A 27,632-nucleotide genomic window follows, 5' to 3' on the forward strand; every position below is an offset into this window, starting at 1 on the left:
TTTTAATTCAAAATTGCGAACATGACTGCATGCCCATATTGTAAAGTTATCGGTATCGATAACACAATGATTGGCTGCCAGTGTGTACGCGTATTCGGCGAGAACGTACCATTGCAAAACTAAACTTTCTGCATAAAACATACAAAAAAACATTAAACAAATGAAAAACATTGCATTTTAGAAGCTCCTTAATGAGTTTAAGCAAACGTTGTGGTGCATGCGTAGAGTTTAAAGCGAGCAGCTCGTAATTGTGTGTGTGTAAAAAGCCAAAAAAAAAAAAAACGTCCGTCGTCGAAAGAGGGGCGAAGGCGAAGAGAAAATGTCACGCAAAGCAGCAGCAGCAGCAGAAAAAGAGTGAAGAAATTACATTTTTTGGGGAAGGAAAAGCGCATGAAAACTCAACAATAACAATATTCAAAGACAGTGTGTGCAAAAAAGGCGCAATTCGCATGACAATGCTTAAAACCTAAACACAAAATTACTACATTGAACACTTCAAACGCGAATCGCGAACGCATAAAAAAAGCAAAGCAAAGGCAACAACAACAACAGCAGCAACAACAAAACGAAATAAGAAGTTATTGTAAGTCAAAGAGAGGCAGGCAGACACCTGCAAGTGCACGGAGGAGCGATGAAAACAACTGAACTGGTCCTGGGGAGGCGCCTAACTACAACTGCAACAGCTCTCGTACAGTTCTCGTTCTTGGATTTGGGCTACTTGAATGTCGTCGTCGTCGGCCACTGAATTCTTGTTGTTGTTGTGTCGTTGGCTCTCAGTTGCAACAGGAACGGGAACTGGGGTCTTTGACGTACTCCTCTCTCCACTGGCACAATGCAAAGCTTGGACTCATCATGTCAAGAAGCAGACGTAAGTAGCTCTTCACCTTCCCCTCCCCTTCCCACAAAAAAAAAAATCGTTCACATGTCGCAACTCATTTTTGGGCGCATTTCTTTATTCTTTTCTTTGTGTTATCGCCGCTTGCAGTTCATCATAAATGACACGCTTAAGAAGCTAAAGGGCGACAATCCACTAAATGCGAATGCCCAAGGATTGGCGCACGCCGCTGTTCAACAGCAATTCGTTTACCAAGCGACGCAGAGTTCGCCCCAGCCACAAACACAGCAGCAACAGCAACTGGGACAGCAGTCGTATCATCAGTTGCACACAGTGCTACAGGCCGCATGCTCTCCCACGCTCTCCATCAACAACAATCAGCAACAGCAGCAGCAGATTTCCTCTGCTCCAGTTACGGTTAGCTTCCCCACCAGTAGCAAATCGTTTCTGGAGACAAGTCTGCTGCAAGCGATACCTCAGATACCAGCGCAACCGCCAATCTGCATCTTCGACGATGATGATTCACCCACGGATCTACCGGCGGGCGGCGGCAACATTGTCATACTCACAGAGCAGCAATCGCATGTGCCGCTGGCTGCCACAACGCCGAGTGGTGGATTGCCGTGCACGGCAATTACGATAGCCCCATCGCCATCATCGTGCTCCTCGTCCACAACGACGTTATCGAACTTCAATTCGATCACGTCACCGTCGCCGGTAGTTCCTGACCTGCTCTTGTCCACGCCGCCGGGCATTAATTCCAGCTTGAGCAACAACAATAACAATAGCACGCCCTCCAACACTTCGCATATTTTTCAACACCTGCAGCAATCGCACAGCAGCAGCAGCAATAACAATAATAATAATAACAATAATAATAATAACAATAACAACAATAATAATAATAATAACAATAGTAAGAAGGCTGATAGGCGACCAGCGTCGAGCAGCTCGAACGCTTCGTCGGGCAGCAGCAGCGGCACCAGCAGTCATCACCAAAATCATCATCACTTGCACCATCAGCTGCATAATCATCATGTGCTGTCATCGCCCACATCGTCGCCCAGCAAACGACAGAAAAACAGCAATAGCAGCAACAACAGCAAGGAGAGCAGTTCCTCTAGTCGCAATGCAGCTCTAGCGTCTGCATCAGCTCGCTCCAACAGCATTGGCAGCAATACGCTCAGCACCACCTCCGCCACATCCTCCAACTCGAACTCTAGCAAGCGAGAGGCGACGCCAAAGTTCTTCAACATACACGACAAGATCAAGGAACTCTATCTGCAGCTGCTCGGCAATGACCTCAATCATTTTGCGGAAACGGGGGTAAGTTTAGAATAATATCATTGTTGTTGCATATCGAAATATCATCCAAATGTGCTTCTTTCTCAGCTAAAGCAGCGCAGTCGCTCGTTCATCCTGGAACGCCTGGTGGAGTGCGAGCGTCTCAACACCATTGTGGTCAACCTGTATCCCGGCAACAAGGGCTACTCTCTGGCGCTGCATTATGACGAGCAAGTGGTGCTTAATCCGCTGACAAACGATTGGATTGTCACCGAATCGAGCAGTAACTATCATGAAAACACCTCCGACAAAAGCAGCACTAGTCGCAACAAGGCGCTGGCCGAGAGTGCCAAGTCGCGGCTGGCCGACAACGATGGCGATGCGGCAACAACAACAGCAACGGCCACTCAACCGGTGTCCTCAAACTATGGCCTGGTGGAGGTGTTGCGTTGGCCCTATGAGAATGATTTGCTGTTGCAGTGCATCGACCGGGAGCTGCTGCCCGAGTTTCTCATGGATCTACTTAGTGCGGAGACGGTCAGTTTGAATTCGCCGCAGGATGGCAGCGAGGGATCGCGTGTGTATGCCAAACCGAGCGTCTTCTATGCGGGCTGTGTGATTGCGCAAATACGCGATTTTCGCCAGACCTTTGCCACCTCTACGAATATCTGTGATATGAAACACATCCTGCTGCGGCCCAGCAATGCCACGCTCTTTGCGGACGTGCAACAACTGGGCAGTCTGCTGGGTTGCGCTGCCGCCACCGCCGAGGATCGCCTGGCGCTGGAGAGTCAACTAGTGCTGGCCACCGCCGAGCCGCTGTGCCTCGAACCAGATCCCAGCATTGGACGGCAAGCGATCAACGCACAGCACGAACGACAACGCTTCAATTCGCATGAGATGCGACGGCAGATGAACAAATTCACCCAGGTGGCAATCAATCGCAAGCGCAAATTGGATCAGTTCACACATCACAAGGGTCTCGAGTTGTGCGACTATCTCACCCGTCTACGCCAGCGGCCGCGGAGCTCTAGCAGCAGCACAGCTAATGCCACGCCCGCCACCGCGCCTAGCAACAATCCCTTGGTGGGCGCCATGCTCTCCTCATTCACATCGAAGGTGCCGCGACGGCCGCTTGAAGTTATACGGCCCATACGGCCGCCGTGTATCGAGTATCCGGCCAACATAAAGGTGCCCGAGCATGTGATTAGTGTGGAGAAATATGCCAAGACTTTTGAGCCGTTGAACGAGTTTAGCGATGCGTGCAAGGAGGGCTGTCAGCCCAACTGTCGCCACAACTTTCAGCCGCAGCTCATCGAGGAGTATGTGCTGGAGACGGAGCGAGAGGCGAGCGAGGGTCGGCGCGCTTTGTACCACATCAAGTTGTCCATCTATCAGCGTCCCTCTGATGCGGAATACCTCGGCGAACTGTATGTGGATCGGGATTATCGCGAGGGCGAGCGCAACGGCGAGTCGTGTCGCTTTGCATTGGGCACGCGGGTCCATGCGAATCGTTACATTCAGCAATTCCGCGAGATATTCACTGAGGAGGGACGCAAGGCTGTTAAGATTACGCATCTGATACCCGGACATGTGCCAATTGTTACCCACACTGGGCTGACGAATGAGCAGCGTTTGCTGCTGCAACAACAGCAACAACAACAACAACAGCAGCAACAACAGCAGCAGCAGCAGCAACAACAACAGCAGCAACAACAACAACAACAGCAGCAACAACAGCAGCAGCAGCGACAGGCACAGTTCACTCAACAATTGCCGGCGACAGTGCATCATGTGGCGCAAACGCATCCGCTTCCCCGACAACAACTCGTGGCCAAGACAGTCAACAGCACGACGATCAACGCACAGCAGAACTTTCGCCAGCAACAACAGCAACCAATTGCCGCAGCGCAGTTCAACGTTGATGGTCAATTGCAACTACAGCAGCAGCAACAGACGCAAATCGTCAGTGGCAACAACAGCATTTTACAGCAGCAATCGACGCAACAGCAACAACACCCGCAACAGCAGCAGCAGCCACAGCATATACAATTGCTGACGTCTAGCGGCAATGCTTCCAATACGACCACTCACCAAGTGAGCTTAAGCAATGGCTCGCTAGTGTTGGTCCAGCAGCAACCGCAGCAGCAGCAACAACAACAGCAATTGGCCACAACGCTGCAGCACTCAGGAATCACAATACAGCCAGCCAATATGCAACAGCAGCAGCAGAAAGTAACAACTGCTCAGCTGAACACTGCCATTGGCGCCAATTCCGCATTGCGTGCCCAGCTCAACTCCAATGTGCCAATTCTCGTAAGTACACCTGCAATGAATATATTGTTTGCTAACTACAATAGGAAGATGTTTCTTAGAAAGAAATGTTTCGCTAGAAATATCAAAAAATATTTATATATTACGATCAGATATTTTAGATAATTATTCATTCTATTAGAACTAAAACTGTTATGATCTATAAATAGAGTATCTTTTGGGTAAATGGAACTCTATATGAACTTGAATGGTTAAGTCATCATTCGGTTTTGCTTATCATGCTGGACTACGATTAGATTCTATCAAACAACAAAAATATGAGCATTATATAAGTTCAAAAAATGTGTGTGAATTCGAATTGAATTTATGACTTGGTACTGAACTTGTAAAGATATATTTATTTTCATTTGTTTAACAGAGCTGGTATATCTTTCGTATAATAGTATATCAGTATATTTAGTATATTAGATCGTAGATATTTCAGAATTAAATTAAATGCCTATAAAAGTCTTTTACAAGAGTTTATAGTGTTTTGGGTATTATACATATTTTAATAATCCAAAATAGTATTATTCATCTAAATTTAATTTCACTCTCTTTTTCCGCACAGCAATCCCAGCTGAAGGCTGCTCCGATTGTGAGTACACAACATCAATTGCTGCAGAAGCAGCAGCAACAACAACAGCAGCAGCATCAAATAACTGCCGCAACTAATAACAATATGAACAACAATAACAACAACAGCAACTCGTCGGTGCATCCAAATCCTGCGATCAATGCCATAGTGACCAGTATCATGAACTCTGCCAATCAATATCAGCAGCAACAACATCATCCGCATCCGCACTGTAAGTTAAACTTCATGATTAACAAGGTACTCGAAACACAGATTGACTCTCTCCCATTAAACAGCTGGCACGCCGACACCTCCAGGTAACAGCAACAACAATGCGACGACAACGATCAATAGCAGCAATAACAACAACAGCGGTAATGTGACGACAACAACATTAAAGAATTCGGGCAATGCGTCCATACTTAACCTGCTAAACAGTGCTCCAGCTGCCATGACTAGCACACCTGTGGCCAGTGGCACCTTTACCACTTCGGCGACGGGGCAACAGCAGACGCTGACACTGGTGCAGCATCAGCAGCCAAATGCGGCCAACACTGTGGATGCCACAACGGCCACCTATGTGCAGACAACACGCGGCACACCGACGTTGGTCACAACACAACGCAAACAGCCATCGAGCGAAGTACTGCAGAATCTGCTGAACACCAATCGCAAGATCAACATTGTGGGCGCCGGTGGAGCCACAACGTTTCGCACCAATTCCGCGGGCAATCTGATAGCCGTGAATTTGAACCAGGCTCAAGCCCAGGGTCAACAGCAGGCTGGCGATGGCAATCAAACGGTGCGCGTGTCCATGTCAGCACTGGCATCACAGCTCGCTTCGCCTCCAGCGATCATGACGAATCCCACCACTAGCTATGGCGCATATACAGTGAGCACGGGCGGCGTCTGCGGCAGCCTCAAGATACTCAATTCGGGTCAGCAGCAGCAACAGCAGCGCATACTGAGCACACTGCGCAGGGATAGCACAACGGCGCCACCAAATGCCATTGTTGTGGGCATGGCGGCGCCTTCGCCAGGCAGCGATTCAAACGCTTCGAATGCCAGTGGATTTGCAGTGCCCACGAATCTAGCGTCATCGACTGGCGGTGGCAGCGGCACGCTGAATGCGCTGCTGACGAACGCAGCGACGCCCTCGCCATCTGGATCGGATCATTCGCAGTCATCGCAAACGCATCAGAATCAAGTGCTGCTCGATAGGCTGAGCAATGTCACCTCGAATGTGTCATCAGTATCGGCTGTGGCCATGCCACACATGTCGCCGCAACAACAGGCGCAGTCGACGCAGCAGCAGCAATTCATAACCAAGACCTTGGTGCACTCACCCGCCACCTCATCGATACACTCGCCAATGTCTAGTCCGCATCCGCAGCCGTCTGCGTCGCCGCAGCAGCAACAGCAAACAACCACCACGCTCAATCTGCAGGGTATCAATCTGTCGCAGCTGCAAGGAGCCATTTCCAATTTTACTGGCCTGCAGAATGTTCAGGTGCAGATACCCGGTTACGCTCAGCCCATTTCACTGCAGTTCTCTGGCAACAATCTGCATGCACCTGTGCAAGTGCAACAGCAGCAACAACCACAACAGCAACAGGTCACGGCTGGAGGCGGCAATGCAACGGGAACTTTACAACAGGCGCAGCCCCAGCAGCGAAGTGTTCTCGTCTCGGTGCCCGTGTCGACGCAGCAACAGCAGCTGCCCCATACGATAACATTAACGCAACCGTCTGCTCAGCAACAACAGCAGCAGCAACAACAACAGCAGCAACTACAACATGCACCACCCACGGGCACAATCGTTAGTCTGCCGTCGACGGTGGCTGGGACACAAACGGTGGTCATCACAAACAATGCAGCTGGCAGCGCTGGAGGCGCTGGAGGTGGCGGCAATGCCAGTAGCACAGGCGCCACAGCAGCCATGCTCACGCTACCCATTGGTGAGTTTGCCAAGTAGAAACAGTCGTTGCTTACAATGCGTGTGCAATGCGTGCTGCTGGAGCCGACTTTGGCAGCGATTTAGAGACTGAGCAGAGAGATCGAACTCGAACTTGTCCTTAAATGATGCTCGCATTATTCTATAAGTATATATATTTTTTTTCGTATTTTATTCTATTTTATTTATTGAACTTGCTTAATTTGTGTTCTCTTTTCTGTTCTCTGTTTTCTCAACTTCAATTTCTGTTCTCTGTTTCGTTTCTCGTTCACGTTTACACAAACCCCATGTTAACACCAATCGTTTCGATCCAAAACTCATCTCAAACTAAAACATTTTTATGTGCCTTGTATCTAACTCATATGCCATCAGTTTGAAGGCGTCACCGTCTAACCAGGCTCCGCTATAGTTTATAGCTGGTGGCACTACGGTGGCGCTTCGTTAGCATCTTTTGATACCATACCGAACAAACAGACTGCAGATTCATTGTAACCTAAAACAAAACAACCAAAAAAATCTCCCCGCACACTCGTTCTGCTCTCTTTGCTTGCAGCTCAAATAGTCGGTCCTGGCGTACAGAAAATCAATCCTCAAACAATACGTACCTCAAGCGGTGTTGGTGGTGTTGGCGTCGTTGCCACAACAGCCTCCGCAGCAATGCAGCCGCGAGCACGCAACGTTCAGGTTGTGGGCACCAAACAGATGGCCAGTAACAGGCAATTGCTCACGACGCAACGCCAGATCGGTGGCTCCACCTTAAAGATTGCCACAACGCCCGTGAATGGTAAGTCAGTTCGATTAGCTAGATTTGGCAGTCTTACACATTTATTAGAATTCTATTCATCTTAATACAGCCAATGCCGTTAGCAATAGCACAAATCTGAGTGCCGGACCGATTGTGATGTCAACGCAAAAGTTGCAGCTGAAGACAGTCAAGGCGTCGACGCAGCAACCACAGCCAGCTCAACAACAGCAACCACAACAACAACATCGAATACTCAACCAGGGCACTGCCTCGGCCTCATCGCAAACACTGCCGAGTCCCAGCCAGGTGCAGGTGCAGCATCAGCAAGTGCAGCACATTCAAATCGCTGGACGCAATGCTGCCACCAGTGCTGCTGTCATCAATCAACGCACACTCTCAGCGCTGGCGGCAGCAAAACAGGCAGCCGTCAATCGACGGCGATCGACCACCGATGTGTCCAAATAAATGTAGGGAATAAGCTCCAAGCCAATATCCAATAGCCCCAAATTATACGAGTTGATGTGATGTGATGGAATGGGCCCAGTACTTGCTAACACACAAAATACAACTACTGAAGTGTGCAATCAACCATACAGGAGCACTATTCATTTTTCGTTAATTGAGTTCATTGAGGAGAGAAGACAAGTAATAAGGCTACGCGTTGTGTATTTGCATGATATTATAGTTTATGGTTACAACTTAAATAGCACTCTACTATGTAGCATACATTGTTTATCCATATATCTACATGTATTTCGATGTGTATAATCGTTAGTATAAATTTCATCAATTATGTGGACTTAACGAACGTATGTTGCTGCTGCCGAGATGAAGATGACGCTGAAGCCGTATGAGATCAATCGACATATAGCAGCTCATTAAATACAATATGCAAAAAAGACCTCTCAATAAGCTGGGAGTTGCGTCTGCGCTTAAGTTTCAAGTGTCCCCCATTTGCAGAGTACTCTGCAAAAAATTACAAAACGAATTAGGTGTAAAGCTCTTATTAATTAATATTTATCTAATTGTACATAATAATTGTTTCAAATATATATATATGTATAAATTTATATATATATAATCGTGCGCTGAAACGCCATGTCAACAATGTCTATCAATTTGGCTCTCCAACTCCAATTTGTTACACCTTAAGTCTAGTTACATAAGCTTGCGTGCTAACTTTAAGCCTAAAAACGTAAGGCCCTACAATTAGAAGGCCCCCTAAAGAAATAAAAGCAAAACAAAATCAAGAAAACAAAACAGAAAGCAATAAGATGAAAAACAAAAATTGTAAAATTTGATTGTAAAAGAGAAACTTGGCTAATTATTACGATTTGGATTAGTTACAAATATGTGAACCACTATAATGGTTCACGTCAATCTAAATATAAATATACATACATATGCATATTGTACTATTATGATTATTATTACAATTATTATATTATTATTAATATTACTACAATTATTATTATGATTATTGCTTATTATTTAAATGCTTAACTTAATTTTATATAAAATAAAAAAAAATAATTTTAGTTTGTATTGCGAAACAATATAACAACCAACAAATTAAACAAAACAAATTAGTACTCGTACTTCCAACTGCAATTTACATTTTACAAACGAAACAAAAACTTAAACAAAGAAATGTAAAAAATTGAACGCTAAAGTCATGCAAACCAAATTGCAAATTGAAATTAATTTGTAATAGCGCAATGTAATACGAAATTGAAAGTAAATAGGCATGAAATAGTTACCATTTTGAAGGTAACTAGCTTCGATCAACAAATTATACGATTATACAATACAAATTTTGTTTATTTTTTTTAACTGAGCCTGTTTTTTGTAGCATGAACTTATTTATTTAAGTAACTATTTTAATTATGTTACGACTTTTGCTGTAATTGTAATTGTTTGGCATCGTTTGCTTTTGCTGTACAACAAAAATGCCTATATAATACAAAATACCCTATAAAATAACGTAAACTATAAAAAGAAAGAAAAAACAGAGATCCCCCAACTATACACACGCATACACTCAAGAATAATTTACTCAATGTTAATATTATTAATAATAATAATAAATGTGATTTAAGAAAGAAAACATGGTACTACCTAAAAAATTATAAATGTTACGATAAAAGAAAAGAGAACCAGGTAGTCAAGGCTGGAATTGCGTACGAGTCCGTATCTGGAGCAGCTCCAGAAAATGAAGACAGAAGCAAAAATTTTAAATATATGAATACATAAGACGAGTAATGCAGATCAATCTGAAAAAGCAGCATAAGCTATTAACTACCTATTAACATAAATGTAACTTCAATTCAATAACTGCTTATCTAAATACCTGACGTAGAATCTTTTTCTTTTAAAGTATACATAAAGCAAAAACTGATAACGTTTAAAGACATAAACAAAAAAAACGATACTTACTTTCGAGAGAACTGAAATTAAAGCGCCGATAAAAGTCACTCGATGTCGTGGATAGTAAGTAAAATGCATCCATGAAAGACTTCTAATAAATCAAATATAAAAAGTCTCCATTGTACTACTATGTATGTATCAAATTACAAAATATTTGCTACAAATTTAGGAACTGCACAGCCGAACCCACGTTTATATTTACAAATGAAGACAACAGAAACATTTATTACATAAACTGATAGTAGCTGAGATACATTATCAATGTCCGGCTAGCCAGTGCTGCGCTCAAGCAATAAATTGGGATAGAAACGCAAACCCTCAACGGACTCATCACGGCAAACTTTTCCCAATCGCTCTGCCACCAAGAAACGCTCCTTGGCCAAAAGAAGCGAAATGCCCAGTTGTTTAGCCAGCTCCTCCACTGCCAGAGACTCGGCCGCCGTAACTTTCTCCAATGTATCTATGGCAATCAATTCGTCATCGTGTGATTCGAGTTGCAGGACCATTGCTCCGCTAGGAAAACGACGAAGTTTGATTGGTCCACGCAGTTGCTCACAAGCATGCAACAGATCCTCTGGGGAAAGAAGCTCCAGACCACGAGCACGATTGACACGACAATAGACATCGGCCAGCGACATCATGCCACCGTGTTCCTGGATCACAAATATAAAAAGCAGATTATTTGGTACTCATTATTACTAAGATTGGTTTTTACTTACTTCAATGGGGTCCAACAGCATTTCGCAGATCTGCTGTGCCAAGCTGTTAAAGTAGGCTGTATTGCTGGTAAAGTTGTCTCGGGTTACAGGATCATCAATTCCCAGGCTGAGCAGATATGACTTGAATCGTACTGTTTCGTCATCAGATATTTCACCTTTTTGTTCACGTATCTTGCTACTAATACTTTTCGATATTCCAACCATATCCTTGGCCATGGCCATTAGAACACTGAGATCCTGGAACGCGAGGGCTATATTCTCATCTGTTGCCTTGGCTTTCGCTTCCAGATGACGTTCTATGCCACCAATACCAGTGCGCTTTTGAATTCTTGCCAAGCGATCGTTGACATTGCCCAAGGGTGTCGGACTCTTCAGTATTGTCTCGTTGGTTAGTGAAATTTCCCAAACCTTTGCCGTCAATGTTTCGCGTAGAGCGCTGTGAAACTCAACGCTTAGTCCGTTTTTGCCCGAAAGCTTAATATGAGCCGCACGACTTGTGTCCAAAGGACCAGGTGCTTTGTTGACGTCTGGTGGTCGCAGATGCATTATAATACGCGTTTTGCGACCAAAGAAATTTGAGGTAGTTTCTTCTTCGCTGAGTGACAACACATAGCTAAGTGGCAAGCAAAGTGTAACGGCTGCTCGAGCTATCTCACCAGGGCGACCCCAGAAGAGTCTGTGAGTAGTTAGCACCACTTCTCCATCCTCGAAATCCGTCTGTAAGCAAATGGCGTCATAGGAGAAGTGAATAATAATTAATGAGTGCTGTGATGTGAGCTACCTTTTGGTCACCATCGTAAATTTTCACATTACGGTCACGGCTAACAAAGGATTCGCTTTCCACAAGTCGGGCTTGCTCATAGACAAAGCGATTCATAGTTTCCTAACTAAATCTTTAGTTACTACTATTTTTGTTTTGGATTACTATATATCACAATATTGGAGCTAAATGGCAGTTTTGATTCACGGCCAGGGTGACCGTAAGTGGGATTTTGAAATATGGTATTTGATGTACAAAATATACTACTTATCTAATTACTATATTGGTCACTCTTTTATAGGGACGGAACAATTTTTGAAAAAGGTGTGCATTATTATAAGTACTAATAAAAAAAAAGTTCGTAGTCGTCTTCTTTCTTTGAATTTGTTTTTATTATATTCAACAAATAAGATTTTTTTTACATAAAATAAGGATTTAGATAAAATTACTTACAAATACTAATATGCGTGATAAAGTGTACGAGCTATAAATAGTAAACACGATATATCGAAATATTTCCGACAAATATTAGTATATTTTGCAATTCGGTATGCGGTCACGTTGTTCCAATAGCAAAATTTTCAGCAACAGATGGAAATCTGTGTTTTCGTGCTGTTTTTTTTGTGATAAATTTATTAATAAACGCTTTTTGGCTTTTCCAACGGGAAAAATGACGTGCCTAAATTGACGGGCTTATGTAATAATCATGAAGCAGTGTGCGCGCATTGAGAATTGAATATTCTGCCTTACATCGATCACCGGATACGGATTACAACAAACAGTAAAAGCTTTGAATATTCATTTTATGAATTATTATGACAGCCACAGCCAGCGAGGCAAGCAAAATGCTTGAGGCAGCATTGCAACAAATGGATGGCATTATTTCAAATTCGACAACAGCGAGCGTTGGTCCGACAACTCAGATACAGGCTCAAATAATACCGGGAGCAGCAACGGCAGCCTTTTGTGAGCGTAACTTGATTTCGGCCACAAATGTTTTATCAACAGCCAAGACATTGGCGCTGGCTTTGCAACAGGTGAGTCAGTGTAGTTGTGATTTAATCGCTACCAATTAGTTACTGTCGCATCGTTGTTGTTTTAGGTGGGCTTAGCGGCGCCAGCACCTGACCCCGTAACCGCGGCAATCATAAGCGATTGGTTGGAAACGCATATTCCACGCCAGGATTCTGATGAGCGAATGCGACGTTTGCAACGCGATAAGGAAGGATTGGCGCTGCAGTATCAAATGCTTGCGGAACGCGTCTCCGAGCAGGCAGACAGAATAATCGAACTAGAAGGATTGCTAACTGACAAGTCGCAACAATTGTGTACCAAGGAGGAGCAATTGCAACGTCAAATGATATCGAGATCGGCGTTGGAGACTCAAAAGCTGGAATTGATGAGTGCCTTAAGTGAACTCAAACTGCACCGCGCTGCCTTGGAGTGTGAGAACGAGCTGCATGCCAATGATAGTACTACGATGCCCTACGGCAGTATGGGAAATCTCAATCAAAAGGGATACGCAGCTGATGGTTCAATGGCACCGAAAACTCCACCCTCGGCTTTGCGTCATCAGATCAAGCCACAATTTCATAGTTTACCACGCTCACATGGCGCAGCCAACAAACAGCGTCTGCCACCCAACAATAATAATAATAGCCGTGTGCTGGATGTTAATGCCAACAGCAGCGGAAAACAGCGTAATGTGGCATTCGCTTCCAACGAACAAATTCTAATTGACGACAGTGTGCTGAGCGTTGATGGTGCTGCTCCAATTGGTGATGATATGTCGATGTACTCGAGCTTTAGATCGCAATCACAGATGACACCATCGCCCAAGCTTCGGGATCGGTCTGTGCGTGGCATTCGCAATATATTGGGAAAGCTGCGACGCAGCAACAGCAGCAATTGTGAACTGACTGCACTGGAGCAAGCAGAACCCGATGAGTTTCGACGTGGTGGCGCGCGAGCAACAGCAGGCGGTCGCATCGAATGGAGCGCTCAGACGCCACTGTTTAGCGACGCGACCAAACATTACAGCAGCTGGAATGCACAGGAAGTGTGCAATTGGTTGACGCATATGGGCCTGGGCTGCTATCAAGATAATTGCAGGTTAGTCTTCTTTGTATTTCCGAGCAAAAGCAAAATTATTTATGAATATCATTACTTGCAGAAAGTGGCTGAAGAGCGATCCAAGCGTGTGCTTCTTTACTGCATCGCCCGTGGACATTGAGCGTGAACTTCACCTTAAATTGCCTTTACATCGCAAAAAAATCTTATTGGCCATTGACGATATAACAGGCAAGGAGTTTGATGAGCTCACACTCAAAGCGGCCAACTTGGATGCTGCTTGGGTGCTACGCTGGCTAGATGACATTGGTCTGCCCCAATATAAGGACTACTTCCTACAGGCCAAAGTCGATGGTCGCATGCTACATCGCTTGACCCTCGAAGACCTCTCGCAGCTGCATGTTAGCTCATGCTTGCATATTGCATCCCTACGCTGCGGTATTTTGTGTATGAGACGCTTATCCTGGGACGCAGAGGGATTGATTCGCCGCTCCACGAAATTGAACGATAGCAATGATGAAGCCACTAGCTCAGATAAGGAGAGCGTTGATCTATGGACTGCACACCGCGTTATGGAGTGGTTGAAAACCATCGACTTGTCGGAGTACGCACCAAACTTACGTGGTGCTGGTGTCCATGGTGCATTGATGTTGTACGAGCCACGATTCAACGCTGACTTGCTCGCGGATTTACTTTCGATTCCGCCGAGTAAATCGTTGCTTCGTCGCCATTTGGCAATGCATTTCAAGGAGCTCGTCGGACGTTTGATCATACATAGCAAACGTGATGCCGAATCAGCTCCTGGCTATTTGCCACTAACGATTACGGCCAAATTAAAGCCACCAAAGCGTTCGCAGTTTACATTGAAACGTCGTAAGAGTACCAAGGGACAGAGCGAAGTCGATTGGACTGACTTAGTGTGTCCCATGAATGCTGTTGTGCCAGTCACTTTTACTACGGATCCGGGAAAAGATCACGAAGGCTCGTTGAGCTCTAATTGAGCGGATGCAAGAGCGACACTGGAGAGCTATGTATGTAAGCCAATAATTGCGGAAATCGCAACATATTGTTAATCTAGTTTTAAGCAAACGCCAGAAACTGACCCTGAAACGGATAAACTGCCCCGATCGATAACGAAAAATCAAACATACCGACTTACCAATCAACAACACGACAATAAACTGTATTAGCAAAAGAATTTAACTTCCCACTGAAAGCAATATACGCATTAGGACCGAAAAACCCGAAACGATCAATTACGTATTAACCATGCAGGTTGCTAAACGCACAACATTTATACTATAATTAACATTTATGTAAACATGATAAATGTGCACTTTTATATACATATTCTATATACTAACATAAGAAGACTGGAACTTTTAAACGTCTTCCAAAAGAAAAAGCATATTGACGAGAACTGAAGTATTTGAACGAGCATCTATAACCAATCTGGAAAACAAAGCCAAAGTCTGGCATAATGCACAAATTTAGAGTGTTTTTTTATTATTATTATATACTAACCATTAATTGTACGTATTCAAAGGATATTTCTAAGGTACAAGTAAATAACGCCTTATACATTTTGTACGGAAGTTTAATTTCCCCCATTGTTATTTCATTTCGAATGGTCTTGTTGTTGGTGTTTTTTTTTTGTCATGTGAGAAGTACATAATTAGTTAACAATAATAACATAATGACAGTAAGTACTAGAGTTGATGAACGACTAGATACGTTCCAGCCAGCATGGACGGAATCAACATACTTCGATTGTCTTTGGCAAATCCGCGACAATCCAAAATTCGTAAATCTATCAATCTTTGGCAGTGCTTTTTCGGTGTTAGACTTATTATAAATTCGACTTAGGTGGCTTGATTTGCAGCCGTTTGGGTTGCGCCCAAACCCTCAAGACCCAGACCTATTTGTCCGGCCAACATATTCTCAATGACACGTGTATCGCTATCCTTGCCCGCATGCTTGTCCAGATCGCTTTCGGGTATATGATCCTTCCAGTTGCGGAAGAGGTAGCGCGTAAACTTCTTCAGCTGGCGGAACTTACAGTAGGTGGCTCCCTCAGCTGATTGCAGCTGCTGCGTTTGTATCAGAAATCCCTTCTCCTTGAATGTCTTCTCTAGCTTCTCGCGTTGCTTGGAGCGTCGCGATGAACGTCGCTTGGTCGCGGCAACCACAGCAGCCGGAGTTGGACTCGAAAATGTGCGTTGTGGCAGTTCTTCGGTGCGCTTGTGATAGTCCTCCGGATGTGGTGTTGATAGTCGCATGGGACTGTGTGAACTCGAGTAGCAGGATGGGCTTTGCGGCTCAACGGGCACCAGACTGCTGGACATAAGTAGTGACGAGGTGGGCGACTCGGGTGGTATGTGCAACAGTTCCAGACTGAGATCCGTCGACGGTGGTGGAATATCGATGTAGAGCTTGTTGTCACTGCTGCCATTTGAGGATATTGAATGCGACTGCGATTGTGTCTGTTGTTGCTGTTGCTGCTGATCCCGGGAGATGAACTCGTAGCCACGCATGCTGCGATCCCCGGTGCCATTGTAATAGCGATAATTGCCCTCCGCATCCACCGAGAGCATTTTCTTCTCCTGCAACGTCGGCTTGGCACCGCCCGTAAATTTAAACTTGCAAATGCTGACCTCTGTCGATGGGCTGGACGAGTGTTCAGCGGGCATGGGTGGTATAAAGATTGCTGAGCGTTTGCGCTTGCGCATTGCAGGTGGTGTCACCGCTTCTGGTGACTGTTGCTGTTGCTGCTGTTCCAGCGGCTCTCGCTTGGCAGCTGGCGATGCAGCGGCAGTTGGTGCTGTGGGATTCATGTTGGCAAAGAATCCATTTGGTATGGGTATCTTAAGGGCTAGCTGATTGTCTTTTTCAATGGTCTCCACGGGCAAACCCAAGCGACAGGTTTCCATGATCTGCTGGTAATACAATCCCATCGGCTTCAGCAGCAGCTTGGCGGAGATTCTCGACTTTTTATCCTCCGTAAATTCCAGCGAGAAAGGCTTGTTATCCTCTGGCCTGTAAAAGTCGGCTGTTGCATTGAGGTCCGTGGAGGGTCGCTCGCTGTCGCCGCTGGAGATGGAGTAGCGATCGCTGGACTGATCTCGCATGCACAGATTCAGTGGCTCATCCACCAGGTTGACAAATCCCGCAGCTGGCAGTGTGAGAGGTCCGCTGCGCTGGGAAAGCAAAGCCGGAGTCGACTTCAAATCAGCAACAGCTGGAAAATGTTGAGCCGACGTCGTTGCTGTGGTTGCAGTGGCTGGTGTCGCTGGTATAATGGTGCCATAGTTCTTGTAGATCAGATGACAGATGTCCGCCTTCTTGGGCTTGCGTCCGCGTCGGGGCTTGTAGTTGTCCAGTGTGATCTCGCCCATGTACGGCAGATCGGCATACTTCATGGCGCTCCGCTTCGGATTGGGAAGAGGCACCTCTCGCAACGGTTCCAGCAATGTGACAGCAGGCGGCGGAGGCGGTGCTACTGCGGTGGCTACGGAAGCCACTGTGCTCTTCTTGGCCTCCTTGCAGTTGGCCTGCGCCTGCTGCTGTCGTTCTGCGTTGCGCTGAATCTCCGCGATCTTGCGCAGCCAGCTGCGCACATTCTCATGCGAATGATTCGTGGTCGGTGGCGCCGCTTTGACCACAGGTGCCTCGACTGGCATTGTGCGTGCCGCCGACACTTGGCGACCCTGAGTGGCCTCGTAGTGGGCAGCGTATTCGGCGGGCAGAGCTTGATGATGGAAGCGCAGCTTCATGGCACCATTGGCATTCGAACGTTTCTTGGACTTGCTCTGACGTGTGGCTCGCTGTGTTGCAACCTCAACAGAGGCTGCTGCTGCTGATGGGGCGGAAGCTAACTCATCCAGTGGCTGTGATCGCTGTTGCTGCACTTTGCGTCCGTTCATCAGGTTCGCCTTGAGCTGTTGCTTCGTCAATGTGCTGCACTGTGCTCCATTATGGACTGCCACTGGGACTGACTGCTGTTCCTCGGTCTTGCGTGCCAGCAGCGTCTTGAAGGGGTAATCCTGATCCTCATCGTGCGGATCGTTGCTGGCTCCGTGCGAGATTAGCGGATCATCGGAGCCCTGCAGCAGCAGCTTTGTGCTGTTCAACTCGAGACGCAGACGTTCATTCACTGTTGTTTGCTGCCACAATTCCGACTCCAAGTTGCTACCGCTGTCCACCTCCAGTTTGATGTTGGTTAGCAGGTCATGTGAAAGCTTCTGGAACTTGGGCACCACCATGCTGGTGCACATTTGTGCTTTATTATTGTTGACTGCAGTTGTTGTGTGCCGATTGCTGATGTTGTTGTGGTTGTGGTTGTTGTTGTTGTGTTGTGGCTCACAAGCATTGAAGGCGATGGCCTCTTCGCGCGTTAGATCCTGCATGCTTCTCACTGTCAATGATAAGAGATAAGCACAATTAATTGATCAGTATTCCCAAGTTGATCACACACACGCACACTTTGCTTGTTTTCGTTGGTCAAGCACGCCACGCCGGCAGACACTTTTCCGTCGTATCCGTATCCGTCTCTGTCTCTGTCTCTGCCTCTATATCTCAGTCTACGTCTCTATTGGCGGCACCGCGGGCAATCTATTTAAATGCTCTGCGAACTGGCAAGTGGCGCTGTATCTGACACACACACTCTCTCTAGCACACACACACATACACACACACACACAATCGTAGAGAGAGACAGCGACGCATTTCGCTCTGAAATCTTTGAGATTTTGTTGTTGTGCATGTGAAATTCGATTCCCGTGGGGGGAAAGTATGCCCATAAATGGCTTAAACACACTTGGCTATTTCAAGATTCGCATTTTCAAGGGACACCGAGTCGAGGCCATGATAACAACAATTCCTGGCAACGTATTTAATTACATGCATTTCATTCTTAAGATTACATTTTTCTCCTTCATAATTGTATTGTAAATATTACCTTTTGTGTGTGTTGTTTTGTTTGTTTGTTTTTTTTTCTATTTTTTCTTTAAATTTATTATTATTATGGTTTGACTTTTAGCCTGAGTCAGAGAGTCAGTCCAACAGCTACGCCCGCCTATCGAAATGGCAACGGAAACGACAACTAACGGCTAACGCAATCGCAGCATCGCCACCGCACGCGTACGAGAATACATCGTGTTGACATCCAAAACTCAACTAGTTGTGGGAAAGTCACTAAAAGCATCTTTTTTTGTTGAAAATATGCTCCTTAGATGGATCGCAGCCGGAGACGGACGCAGACGCAGTTACGGGGCGATGACGATGACGATGCGATGCGACGGAGAGCAACAGAAAAAGCAAAAGCAACGGCAAAGGCAAAGCACACACACCCCACACACAATAGAAGAAAATAGCGCGGACGTAGACGTGGACATAGAGGTACAGATGTGTGTGTGTGTGTCTGTTGAGCAAACCAAAATGAAAATCAAATTAAATTCTTCTGCCGCTCTTCGCATGCTTGTGTGTTATAGTACTAGGTATAGTAGTCATCGGGCAGCGGTGCGTTGTCGTGTCCGTATTTAACGCCAAACACGAAGATAATTTCTTCGTGTATTCATTTTTAGAAAAATTCAACTTGTTGCCGTCGCGTTGCTTTTGCGGCCATAAACCAACAAATTCCAACCTTCCCTCCCCCTTGGCAGCACAACCCCCGAACCTGACAACAACGTAACGCCAAAAAAATAAAATAAATAAAAAGAAAATATAGAGAAAATGTGGAAAATTCATTTCGATTCCGCACGATCGTTTCATTCATGAACTCATTATTACTATTGTTTTTCTTTGCGCAATCCATACACCTAAGAATTTCTTAATGGAAATTAACAGCTTAAATTGTGTTAGTCTGTCATAGCCTCCAAGTTGCAGAGTCAATTTGAAGGGAAACTTTATTGTTGATCTGCATCTGGATATCCAAATTAAGTGATGTTGAGGCGCAAAGAATAATTCTCACTCTTCACCCTCATAAATATTTAAACAGCACAGTTTTAAGCTTGGCGTAGGCATAGTTAATTAACTGCAACAATTAATTAATCATAGAAACACTATGATGTGGCGCCATCTAACGGACGTTGCCTGCAAAGTTTAGTTGTCTTCAGCTAAACGAGTAAGTTTGAATTCACAATGCAGGAAACACGGTATATCTTTGTCGATCACTCTGTAATCTACACTGCAATATTCTCATTTATTTATGTTTGAGATAATTCTCTTAGTTCTAAGTAAGATGTACAGCAGCTGCGTTGTTCAAGGTGTGCGCGATTCCCGAGTTCGTAATGCTGCTACGCATAGGTGGATCGCTCAGTTGATGGCGTTTATTAATAGCATTAAATGTCCGAGACTTCTGGTTAGGGCAACTCAGATTTGCCTTGCGTCTGGTTAGGTGTGATTGGCCGTGTGTGTGCTTGTGTTTATGTGTGTGTGCAAAGAGAGACATAGTAGGAGTATTTGTGTAGCGCTCAGCTTATTAGTTTCGGATAAGGAAAAATGCCCTCAAAATAGATGGCTCTTTGTGTGTATTTATTTCGGGATGTTCCAATACACATGATTTGAATTTCAATACGTGCGCGCATCGGAATATAGGTCATAGTGGTTTAATTCGATACGAAAATAAACTCATAGATATTTGTGGATATGCGACTAAATGCAGGCAACATAATCCTATCTCGCTATTTATTTATATTGTCGGGTCATGCTCATAAATTAATGTCAATTGTATTCTAATTTTATGAAAGCTCATTTAACCCTCTAGTGCCCAAATTTTCTTTTCCAAAAAAAAAATTATTTTTGGATTCAGTATGTATCAAAAGTGAATGTGTGTTTAAAAAAAAAAATTATTTTTGCTCGGATCGAGTTTTATATGACTATAACCTTGGACCGCCTAGAGGCGGCTTTGGGAAGCTAGGCCAACAAAAAATTAGGTAATCAATTCTTTTGTTCACATGTTTTATTATAAATGATATTAAGATGAGCACCAAAAACAAATAAAATAACAATTAAAACTAAACTTACTTAAATTCACAAAGCTTCAAATATTTGTGTACAAAAAGTTCGTTTACTTATTTGTGATGAAAATCATAGAAACAGTCTTTTTCTGGGAAAAGCACAGGTTTATATTACATTTACGGCAGACAATTTGAGTTTCGGAAGTACAACCAGGAAGCTTACAAGTTTTTTTGTCAGCGCGTGATAAAAACATTGGAAAATGCTCGACGGCATCATAACGTACATTATTAATCGGAAGGAAAGTTTTCCTCCCTGTGCATTTATTTTCCTTTCCATCAACTTGTCGAGGGCGCCCGGGTCCTTTTGGCAGATTAGGAGTTTGTAGCATACATAGCACATATGCGATCTCTGATCGAAAGTTTGGCAATTGGTATTTTGCGTTATTAGCGTCTGGCTGGTTTATTCGGTGGAACAAAATGTAAGCGTTTACCATGGCCAAATCAAGCATATGCGTAAATAGTCGATTTGTATACTTGTTGCTCTTTACGGGAATTTTATATCGACCTATAAGTCCGTCCATTAAGTCGACACCGCCCATGTGGCTGTTGTATTCGTGGATAACATTTGGGCAATTTATGTCAACGTACTTTTTTTCGGAACGAACAAAACGTGAAACCTGACTTTTGGATTCGTTTCATTCAGGAAAGGCTTTATGCCCGCGTAAGTCGAAGCAAGTCGGACTGCCTTATTGTCCTTCCAAATCGTCAAAGACAGATCGACTCCTGATACAGATCCACAAAATTCTGTAGAATATCCACGCACTTGTTTTTTGAGGTCGCTGTCAGTTGGCAGCTTACAATTTGGAATGCGATTCGAGCGAATAGTTCCCAAAGAAAATATTCCCCGGGACTTGAGATATACAAGAAGCGGCAACGAAGTATAATAATTGTCAAAGTAGATTATCTGATTTTTGAAATCCGGAACATTTCGAGACAATCGAACAACTACATTTGCTGCCGCACCAAGATCTGGTGAGCCTGTTTGAACAACGTTGTCACCTGCTCCACAATATATCTCGAAATTATAGCAAAAGCCAGAAGAATCACACAAATTGAAGAATTTCACTCCCCACTTGTGTGGTTTGTCTGGTAAGTATTGTCTAAGAAAGGTCTTCATCTTCGTTGCACACATTTGTTCATCCACAGATAAGCGTTGGCGCATCGAAACTAATTGAAACTTGTCATTGAAATGATTTACGAGAGGCCGTATTTTGTATAAAGGATCATGGTCGGCAGAATCCTTGGAGGGCAACTTACTGTTATCATTAAAATGCAAATTTCCTCGTATTTTTTCAAAGCGATTTCTTGACATTGTGTTTTGTATTGTTCCAAATGCGTACTCCCCCCAATATGAACGAACATTTGGGTAGCGAAAAACTGACATCAAAAATAGAATGCCAATAAATTGTCGAATTTCTAAATTTGTTGTGGAAAACGAAGTATTGACATCCTTTTGGGTAGCATACAAATTTGTTTGCTGGGTGATATGTTCAATAATATCATCATTCAAAAATTGAAAACACTTGAATGGCGTATCCAGATTTTTAAGTTCTCCGAGGTCAGGCTCAATAAAGGATATTGCAGATTTATCCATGACTAGGTTCGTTTGGCGCCACAATATCTTTTTGAAAAGCGGTGATTTTGGGTCGATAGTTAAAACAGATCCACATTCAACTATTGTGCTTTCTTTAACATGAGGAGTATTATGCTCAGCAGGCGCTTTACGTTTGCGTTTCTGTGCTTGAGGTGAATTGGACGCAATCGAACTTGAGGGTGACAATAATTTTGCAAAAGGAGTAGGACTTCCGCGTGAAGTTACACAAATCTCTCTAGCCAACAAAGAATCCGACATATTTAGCACTCTTTCAATCGCTTCATCATCTTCCTCATTGACAGGAAGTGCTGCCTCGCAAACATCATTAGTCAAATCGTCCTCCAACTCTTCTTCTCCATCCGTAACAATATCAAAATCAATAGAATTTAAAAATTTTTCAATCTCCACGTCGGAAAGAGCTGATAGCTTATTCACTTGTCGTCGTTCCATGTCTACAGAAGCAATTATTTGTACTTAAATATGTCATAGATTGTTTCCCTTTCAAACTTACCTCATAAATTTTTTTTCCCGAATTGTCCCAAGACCGCCTCTAGACGGGCTACTTTATAAATGCAATAAAAAGCTAACGAAAACTTCTTTTTAGTGTGGGTTGCGTTTTTTGCGTCCTTGAGACTATCAGCAACACGGTACAATTTTTTTTTCAGCAGCAAACTATTTATAATATTTTAAAAAAATATTTACATTATGCACTTCTTACAAAATAATTACTTCGTCCGAGTTGCACAAATTTTCAACTTCAAATGAATACAGCAGCTTGCGCAAGCTCTAGTATGTATACCAAACGCAACCAACTTAATTTTTGGACTTCCCCGAATTAGAAAAAACGCAAAACCGAGTCAAAAGGAATGAAAAGAATAAAATAACGGTACTTTTATCATTACCCGTCTAGAGGCGGTCTTGGGCACTAGAGGGTTAATGAAGGATCTTCAAATTGCACGTCTAATTTATCCGCCAACTGGTGCACTGCTTGCATTGAAGTACAAGCAGTCCACATAAATACTGCTTGGGCCGAGCTTTAATTGTTTGAGAATAAATGAACGTTAAAATAAATCTTAATACTAAATTGGACTTACTTTTATCTCTCATGTTCTCTGTCAAGATAATTTATATAAATACATAATTTACTAGTCCACAAAATTCAAAAAATATTTATTTTCACTATATAAATAAAAAGCAACGATTTAGCTTAGAAAACATGTAAAGTTCTGATGCCGTGGGAATGTAATGCGAAATTAGCTCAGCGACCACTGAGACTTGCACATGCAGTGAGTTAACCAGAAAAGTTAAGCATTGATAGTAGGTGGGCCAGTTTACAAAAGTAGTGTGTGCATTGAATGGAAGTTGGCTAAAAAAGTGAGCTACTATTTGCATTCTACGAGCTGACAGCAGACAGACCGCAGACAACAGCCGGGCTTACATCACCATCACCATCATCACCAGCAACAGCAACAGCAATAACAGCCAACGGCAACAGCAGCAGCATCAGCGGCTTTTCAGTCGTAGGTTGTGGATTGTTGTTGGCCAGAAGTTGCGCCTTGCGTTTGACGCACGAATATTGCACATCTATTTGTTTGCTGCTGCTACTACTGTCTCAGTTGTGGAATACTACTCACACTAGCACACAGTATGATGAATGTGTGTAGTAGGTACATAACATACATATATTTATAAATGACATTCAATAGCATTTTTATTCAATACCTGCTTACGGGTACGTACATATTTGTATTTATGGCCATAACTGCCACTTTGGCCGCCTACGCGCTGTTAGTTCAAAGAACAGCACAATCACATGCACAGAACAGCTCAGCACAGCTTAGCAGAAGCACAACAACACGATCACAGCCTCAGCTTCAGTTTTCAGTTTCAGCACATTCATTAGTCTGATACGATTGTGTCACAATTAAATCAATGGCTTATGTTATCAATAAATTTCAATAGACAAATTGGCTGTGAATATTATATGTGTATTTCTCTTAATAAGGGCTACATTCCTCATCAGTGTCTAATAGATGATATCAAATTTGAAATTCTCTTCACGCAAACTGAAAGCCCGCTTCATTTTGCAGTACCACAATGCGCGTCAGCGTACATTTATTCGCGGCGTCGACATTGCGACTGCGACTGCGATTGCGGTTGCAAAACATCTGACAGACGCGAATTCGCATGCGCGCGCAGCTGTTCTGGCCAAACAGAGTTGTCGCCCAAATTAATAGCCACGATATTAAAAATTTTTGAAGAATTGAAATTCGTATACCTCTAATATTGTACATATAGTTCCCATTTAAATTATATTTCTTATTTACAATTTAAGAATTCATTTCAAATTAAGCAGTGAATAATTTTTAAAATTACACAATATGCAATAAATGAATAAATGTAAAACAAATCATTACAATACCTTTGCATATATTACAGTTTGAGAAGCATTGTATATTGTCTAAAAGTGAATTGTCTAGCTAACGAAGCAGTGCACATAAAGCGAGCAAGCAGTTGACACCCAATATCACTAGCCAAAGAAACCTTACAGAGCCAATCAAAGACAGAATGGGTGTTGTGTTTAGTATTTATTCAATGAATAATTTTATAATATTTTTCAAATATAATATTGTACACACCACTATGTGGATAGGTAGTGTCTGTAAATATATTTGTAGTTATAGTGTACAGATTGGGCTAATTTATTTATAGTTATTCAATCCTCAAAAGCATCATAATATTCTTTTTCCATTTAACACATAATTCTTAGATTTCTTAAATAACAATCAATAGACTGTACATATGTAAGAATACATTTTAACATTTACACAATGTAAGTAAAAGCTATGTATGTAGACAGGTATACATGCCAGAGAATTTTACAAATACAAATTTAGGTAAATCGGAGGTATTTCAGCATTATATTGTTTGTGTTTGTGAGTTCCCCTTCTATTGAATTAGGCTTTATGCTATACATTCATATACTTTATATAATCCATTTGATTATTTACCCACAACATTGATCTATAATAAGTTTATTTCCACACATACATACATTACTTTTTACTGCAATTAAGAAGTATATTTTATTTAATTACAGGTATGAAGTCGTTAGAAAATATGAATGAAAATTCTTATTATTTTATATTTTTTCAGACACTTAGAATATATATATGTATATGTATATGTATATGTATATGTATATGTATATGTATATGTATATGTATATGTATATGTATATGTATATGTATATGTATATGTATATGTATATGTATATGTATATGTATATGTATATGTATATGTATATGTATATGTATATGTATATGTATATGTATATGTATATGTATATGTATATGTATATGTATATGTATATGTATATGTATATGTATATGTATATGTATATGTATATGTATATGTATATGTATATGTATATGTATATGTATATGTATATGTATATGTATATGTATATGTATATGTATATGTATATGTATATGTATATGTATATGTATATGTATATGTATATGTATATGTATATGTATATGTATATGTATATGTATATGTATATGTATATGTATATGTATATGTATATGTATATGTATATGTATATGTATATGTATATGTATATGTATATGTATATGTATATGTATATGTATATGTATATGTATATGTATATGTATATGTATATGTATATGTATATGTATATGTATATGTATATGTATATGTATATGTATATGTATATGTATATGTATATGTATATGTATATGTATGGAAATGAATGTACGTACTATACATTAATATACATATTGTTCCATTTAGTGTATTTTACATATTTAGTACACTTTACAGTAAGCTTTGGCAGTATACGTACATGATGCCTGCTCCATATATCGAAAAATACATAGGAATTATATTTTTATTTATTTCAGAAGTAAATGGAAAAGAGTTTATCTTATACGATATACATGTGTGTATATAACTGTTAATATTTATATCTAACAGTATAAGTTTTAGAAGAAATATGAAGTAATGTAATTATCGTTGTAGTTTATTCACAATTATTGATAACTCTTGTGCTAGCTCCGTTTTTGCAGATGAACATTCGTATTCAATAATCAATGGAAGGAACATTTAATTAAATAATTAGCATAAGCTATTGGCGTTATTTTCTGCTAAGATTTCTATAATTTCTTTACACAAACACACACACTCACTTAACGCTCGCTGCACACACACACACACACTTAAATACAAATTCACATACATACATATATTGTGTGCGTGTGTGTATACGTATTATATTGGCGCATTGAAAAGGACAACATCAGCAATTTGTCAACTGTCGCCAATACAAAGAGTCCCTCTTGTCTCCGCCGTCAGTCAGTCGTCCTAACATACCTCTTGAGGCGACTGTGAGGGTTAGTCTGGGGCTGTGCTGTATGATTGACGAGCATTCAGCGAAAGGAAACGTTGTTGAAATGTTTTATATTCATAATTATTTAAGAAATGCACACTTGAGTTCTTTGCGTCAAAGGCGACTGAAATGTCAACAACTCGGTTGACTGTTGTGCTTCTTCTAGTCATATTATGTACGTGTGTACTACTCACAGTTCCTTCACTTCGTTCACTCATTCAGTGTATAAATGGACAACATACCGTTAAAATGTAGTTCTATTGTATGTTAAATTTTTTAAAGGGGATTTCCTTAACACAACACGCACTTAACCCCGGAACATCATAAATACAATTCGGTTGCTCGCTTAAGCATTCATTCATTCGTTTGTAAGTATGTCATAGGAACTTTTGATTGAGCTTGTGCATTTCTCATTAGCATTAGATAAGTACGAAGGAAACTAGCCTAACAAATTATAAAGTATTTGCAAAAAAATGCTACAAGCTAATACAGACGTGCCATACACAAGTACGAGTATATAAAAAACGTACATACTGCAAGTTTTGGTATATACGCGTAGATATGGCTTAAAGTGCACACTATTTTGGCATAGACTTAAAGAAGCTTGCAACTTCATCTTCGCTGTTGCTTCTGTTGCTGCTGCTACTGCTGCTGTTGCCTGATGTTTGTTTAACAATTTCTCAACGTTGCTACTCCCCAGCTAGTTGGCCTAGCGGATGTAGTGCCACATGGCCGTCGGCTTGCGTGCATTGTTAATCATATCATGCCAGTGCTGGCAGCCCGTGCCACTTTCCTGTGGCCCAAGGCCACAGCATCCAATTTCCGTTGCTTCGCTGCCAGCGCCAACCACATAGATCTATGGGGAAACGGAAGCATATTTGATTGATCAAATATTTAATTGATTGTCAATTAGTCAATTGGTCGGGC

At 42.5% G+C, this 27,632-nt stretch overlaps 5 protein-coding genes across 11 annotated transcripts in view; 2 read left to right on the forward strand and 3 right to left on the reverse strand.

Annotated features, from left to right (window-relative positions):
- Positions 1-82: 82 nt before the first annotated feature.
- Positions 83-10,506, forward strand: LOC132788665 (uncharacterized). 3 transcript variants are annotated; one of them, XM_060796179.1, is made up of 7 exons: positions 83-868; positions 986-2,161; positions 2,228-4,435; positions 5,004-5,241; positions 5,306-6,967; positions 7,517-7,747; positions 7,818-10,506. In XM_060796179.1, the coding sequence occupies exons 1-7, from the start codon at positions 833-835 to the stop codon at positions 8,171-8,173; spliced, it is 5,907 nt and encodes a 1,968-aa protein (XP_060652162.1). In that variant the 5' UTR covers positions 83-832; the 3' UTR covers positions 8,174-10,506. The 3 variants fall into 3 exon arrangements, with proteins under 3 accessions (XP_060652162.1, XP_060652163.1, XP_060652164.1); XM_060796180.1 differs by having other exon boundaries at positions 7,796-7,856; XM_060796181.1 differs by lacking the exon at positions 7,818-10,506 and having other exon boundaries at positions 7,336-7,599.
- LOC132788666 (vacuolar protein-sorting-associated protein 36) lies at positions 10,251-11,835 on the reverse strand. Its single transcript, XM_060796182.1, has 3 exons — positions 11,636-11,835; positions 10,855-11,571; positions 10,251-10,788 (listed from the first exon to the last, which is right to left on the reverse strand). The coding sequence occupies exons 1-3, from the start codon at positions 11,729-11,731 to the stop codon at positions 10,405-10,407; spliced, it is 1,197 nt and encodes a 398-aa protein (XP_060652165.1). The 5' UTR covers positions 11,732-11,835; the 3' UTR covers positions 10,251-10,404.
- Positions 11,836-12,159: 324 nt separating this feature from the next.
- Positions 12,160-14,927, forward strand: LOC132789915 (liprin-beta-2). Its single transcript, XM_060798251.1, has 3 exons — positions 12,160-12,651; positions 12,717-13,726; positions 13,788-14,927. The coding sequence occupies exons 1-3, from the start codon at positions 12,430-12,432 to the stop codon at positions 14,683-14,685; spliced, it is 2,130 nt and encodes a 709-aa protein (XP_060654234.1). The 5' UTR covers positions 12,160-12,429; the 3' UTR covers positions 14,686-14,927.
- A 349-nt stretch (positions 14,928-15,276) lies between these two features.
- LOC132789914 (uncharacterized) lies at positions 15,277-24,416 on the reverse strand. Of its 3 annotated transcripts, none has more exons than XM_060798249.1 (2): positions 24,035-24,416; positions 15,277-18,098 (listed from the first exon to the last, which is right to left on the reverse strand). In XM_060798249.1, the coding sequence occupies exon 2, from the start codon at positions 18,088-18,090 to the stop codon at positions 15,547-15,549; it is 2,544 nt and encodes an 847-aa protein (XP_060654232.1). In that variant the 5' UTR covers positions 18,091-18,098; positions 24,035-24,416; the 3' UTR covers positions 15,277-15,546. The 3 variants fall into 3 exon arrangements, with proteins under 3 accessions (XP_060654232.1, XP_060654230.1, XP_060654231.1); XM_060798247.1 differs by lacking the exon at positions 24,035-24,416 and adding an exon at positions 18,642-19,098; XM_060798248.1 differs by lacking the exon at positions 24,035-24,416 and adding an exon at positions 18,165-18,605.
- Positions 24,417-26,013: 1,597 nt separating this feature from the next.
- LOC132793584 (synaptotagmin-5) overlaps positions 26,014-27,632 on the reverse strand; it is a 34,077-nt gene continuing 32,458 nt past the window's right edge. For all 3 annotated transcript variants that reach the window (XM_060803584.1, XM_060803582.1, XM_060803583.1), the window contains one exon: positions 26,014-27,561. In XM_060803584.1, coding sequence (XP_060659567.1) covers positions 27,415-27,561 — 147 coding nt within the window. In that variant the 3' untranslated portion in view covers positions 26,014-27,414. The remainder of the gene's footprint in view (positions 27,562-27,632) is intronic.

The sequence above is a fragment of the Drosophila nasuta genome, chromosome 3 (genome assembly GCF_023558535.2).
Source record: "Drosophila nasuta strain 15112-1781.00 chromosome 3, ASM2355853v1, whole genome shotgun sequence".
Classification (NCBI taxonomy): domain Eukaryota; kingdom Metazoa; phylum Arthropoda; class Insecta; order Diptera; family Drosophilidae; genus Drosophila; species Drosophila nasuta.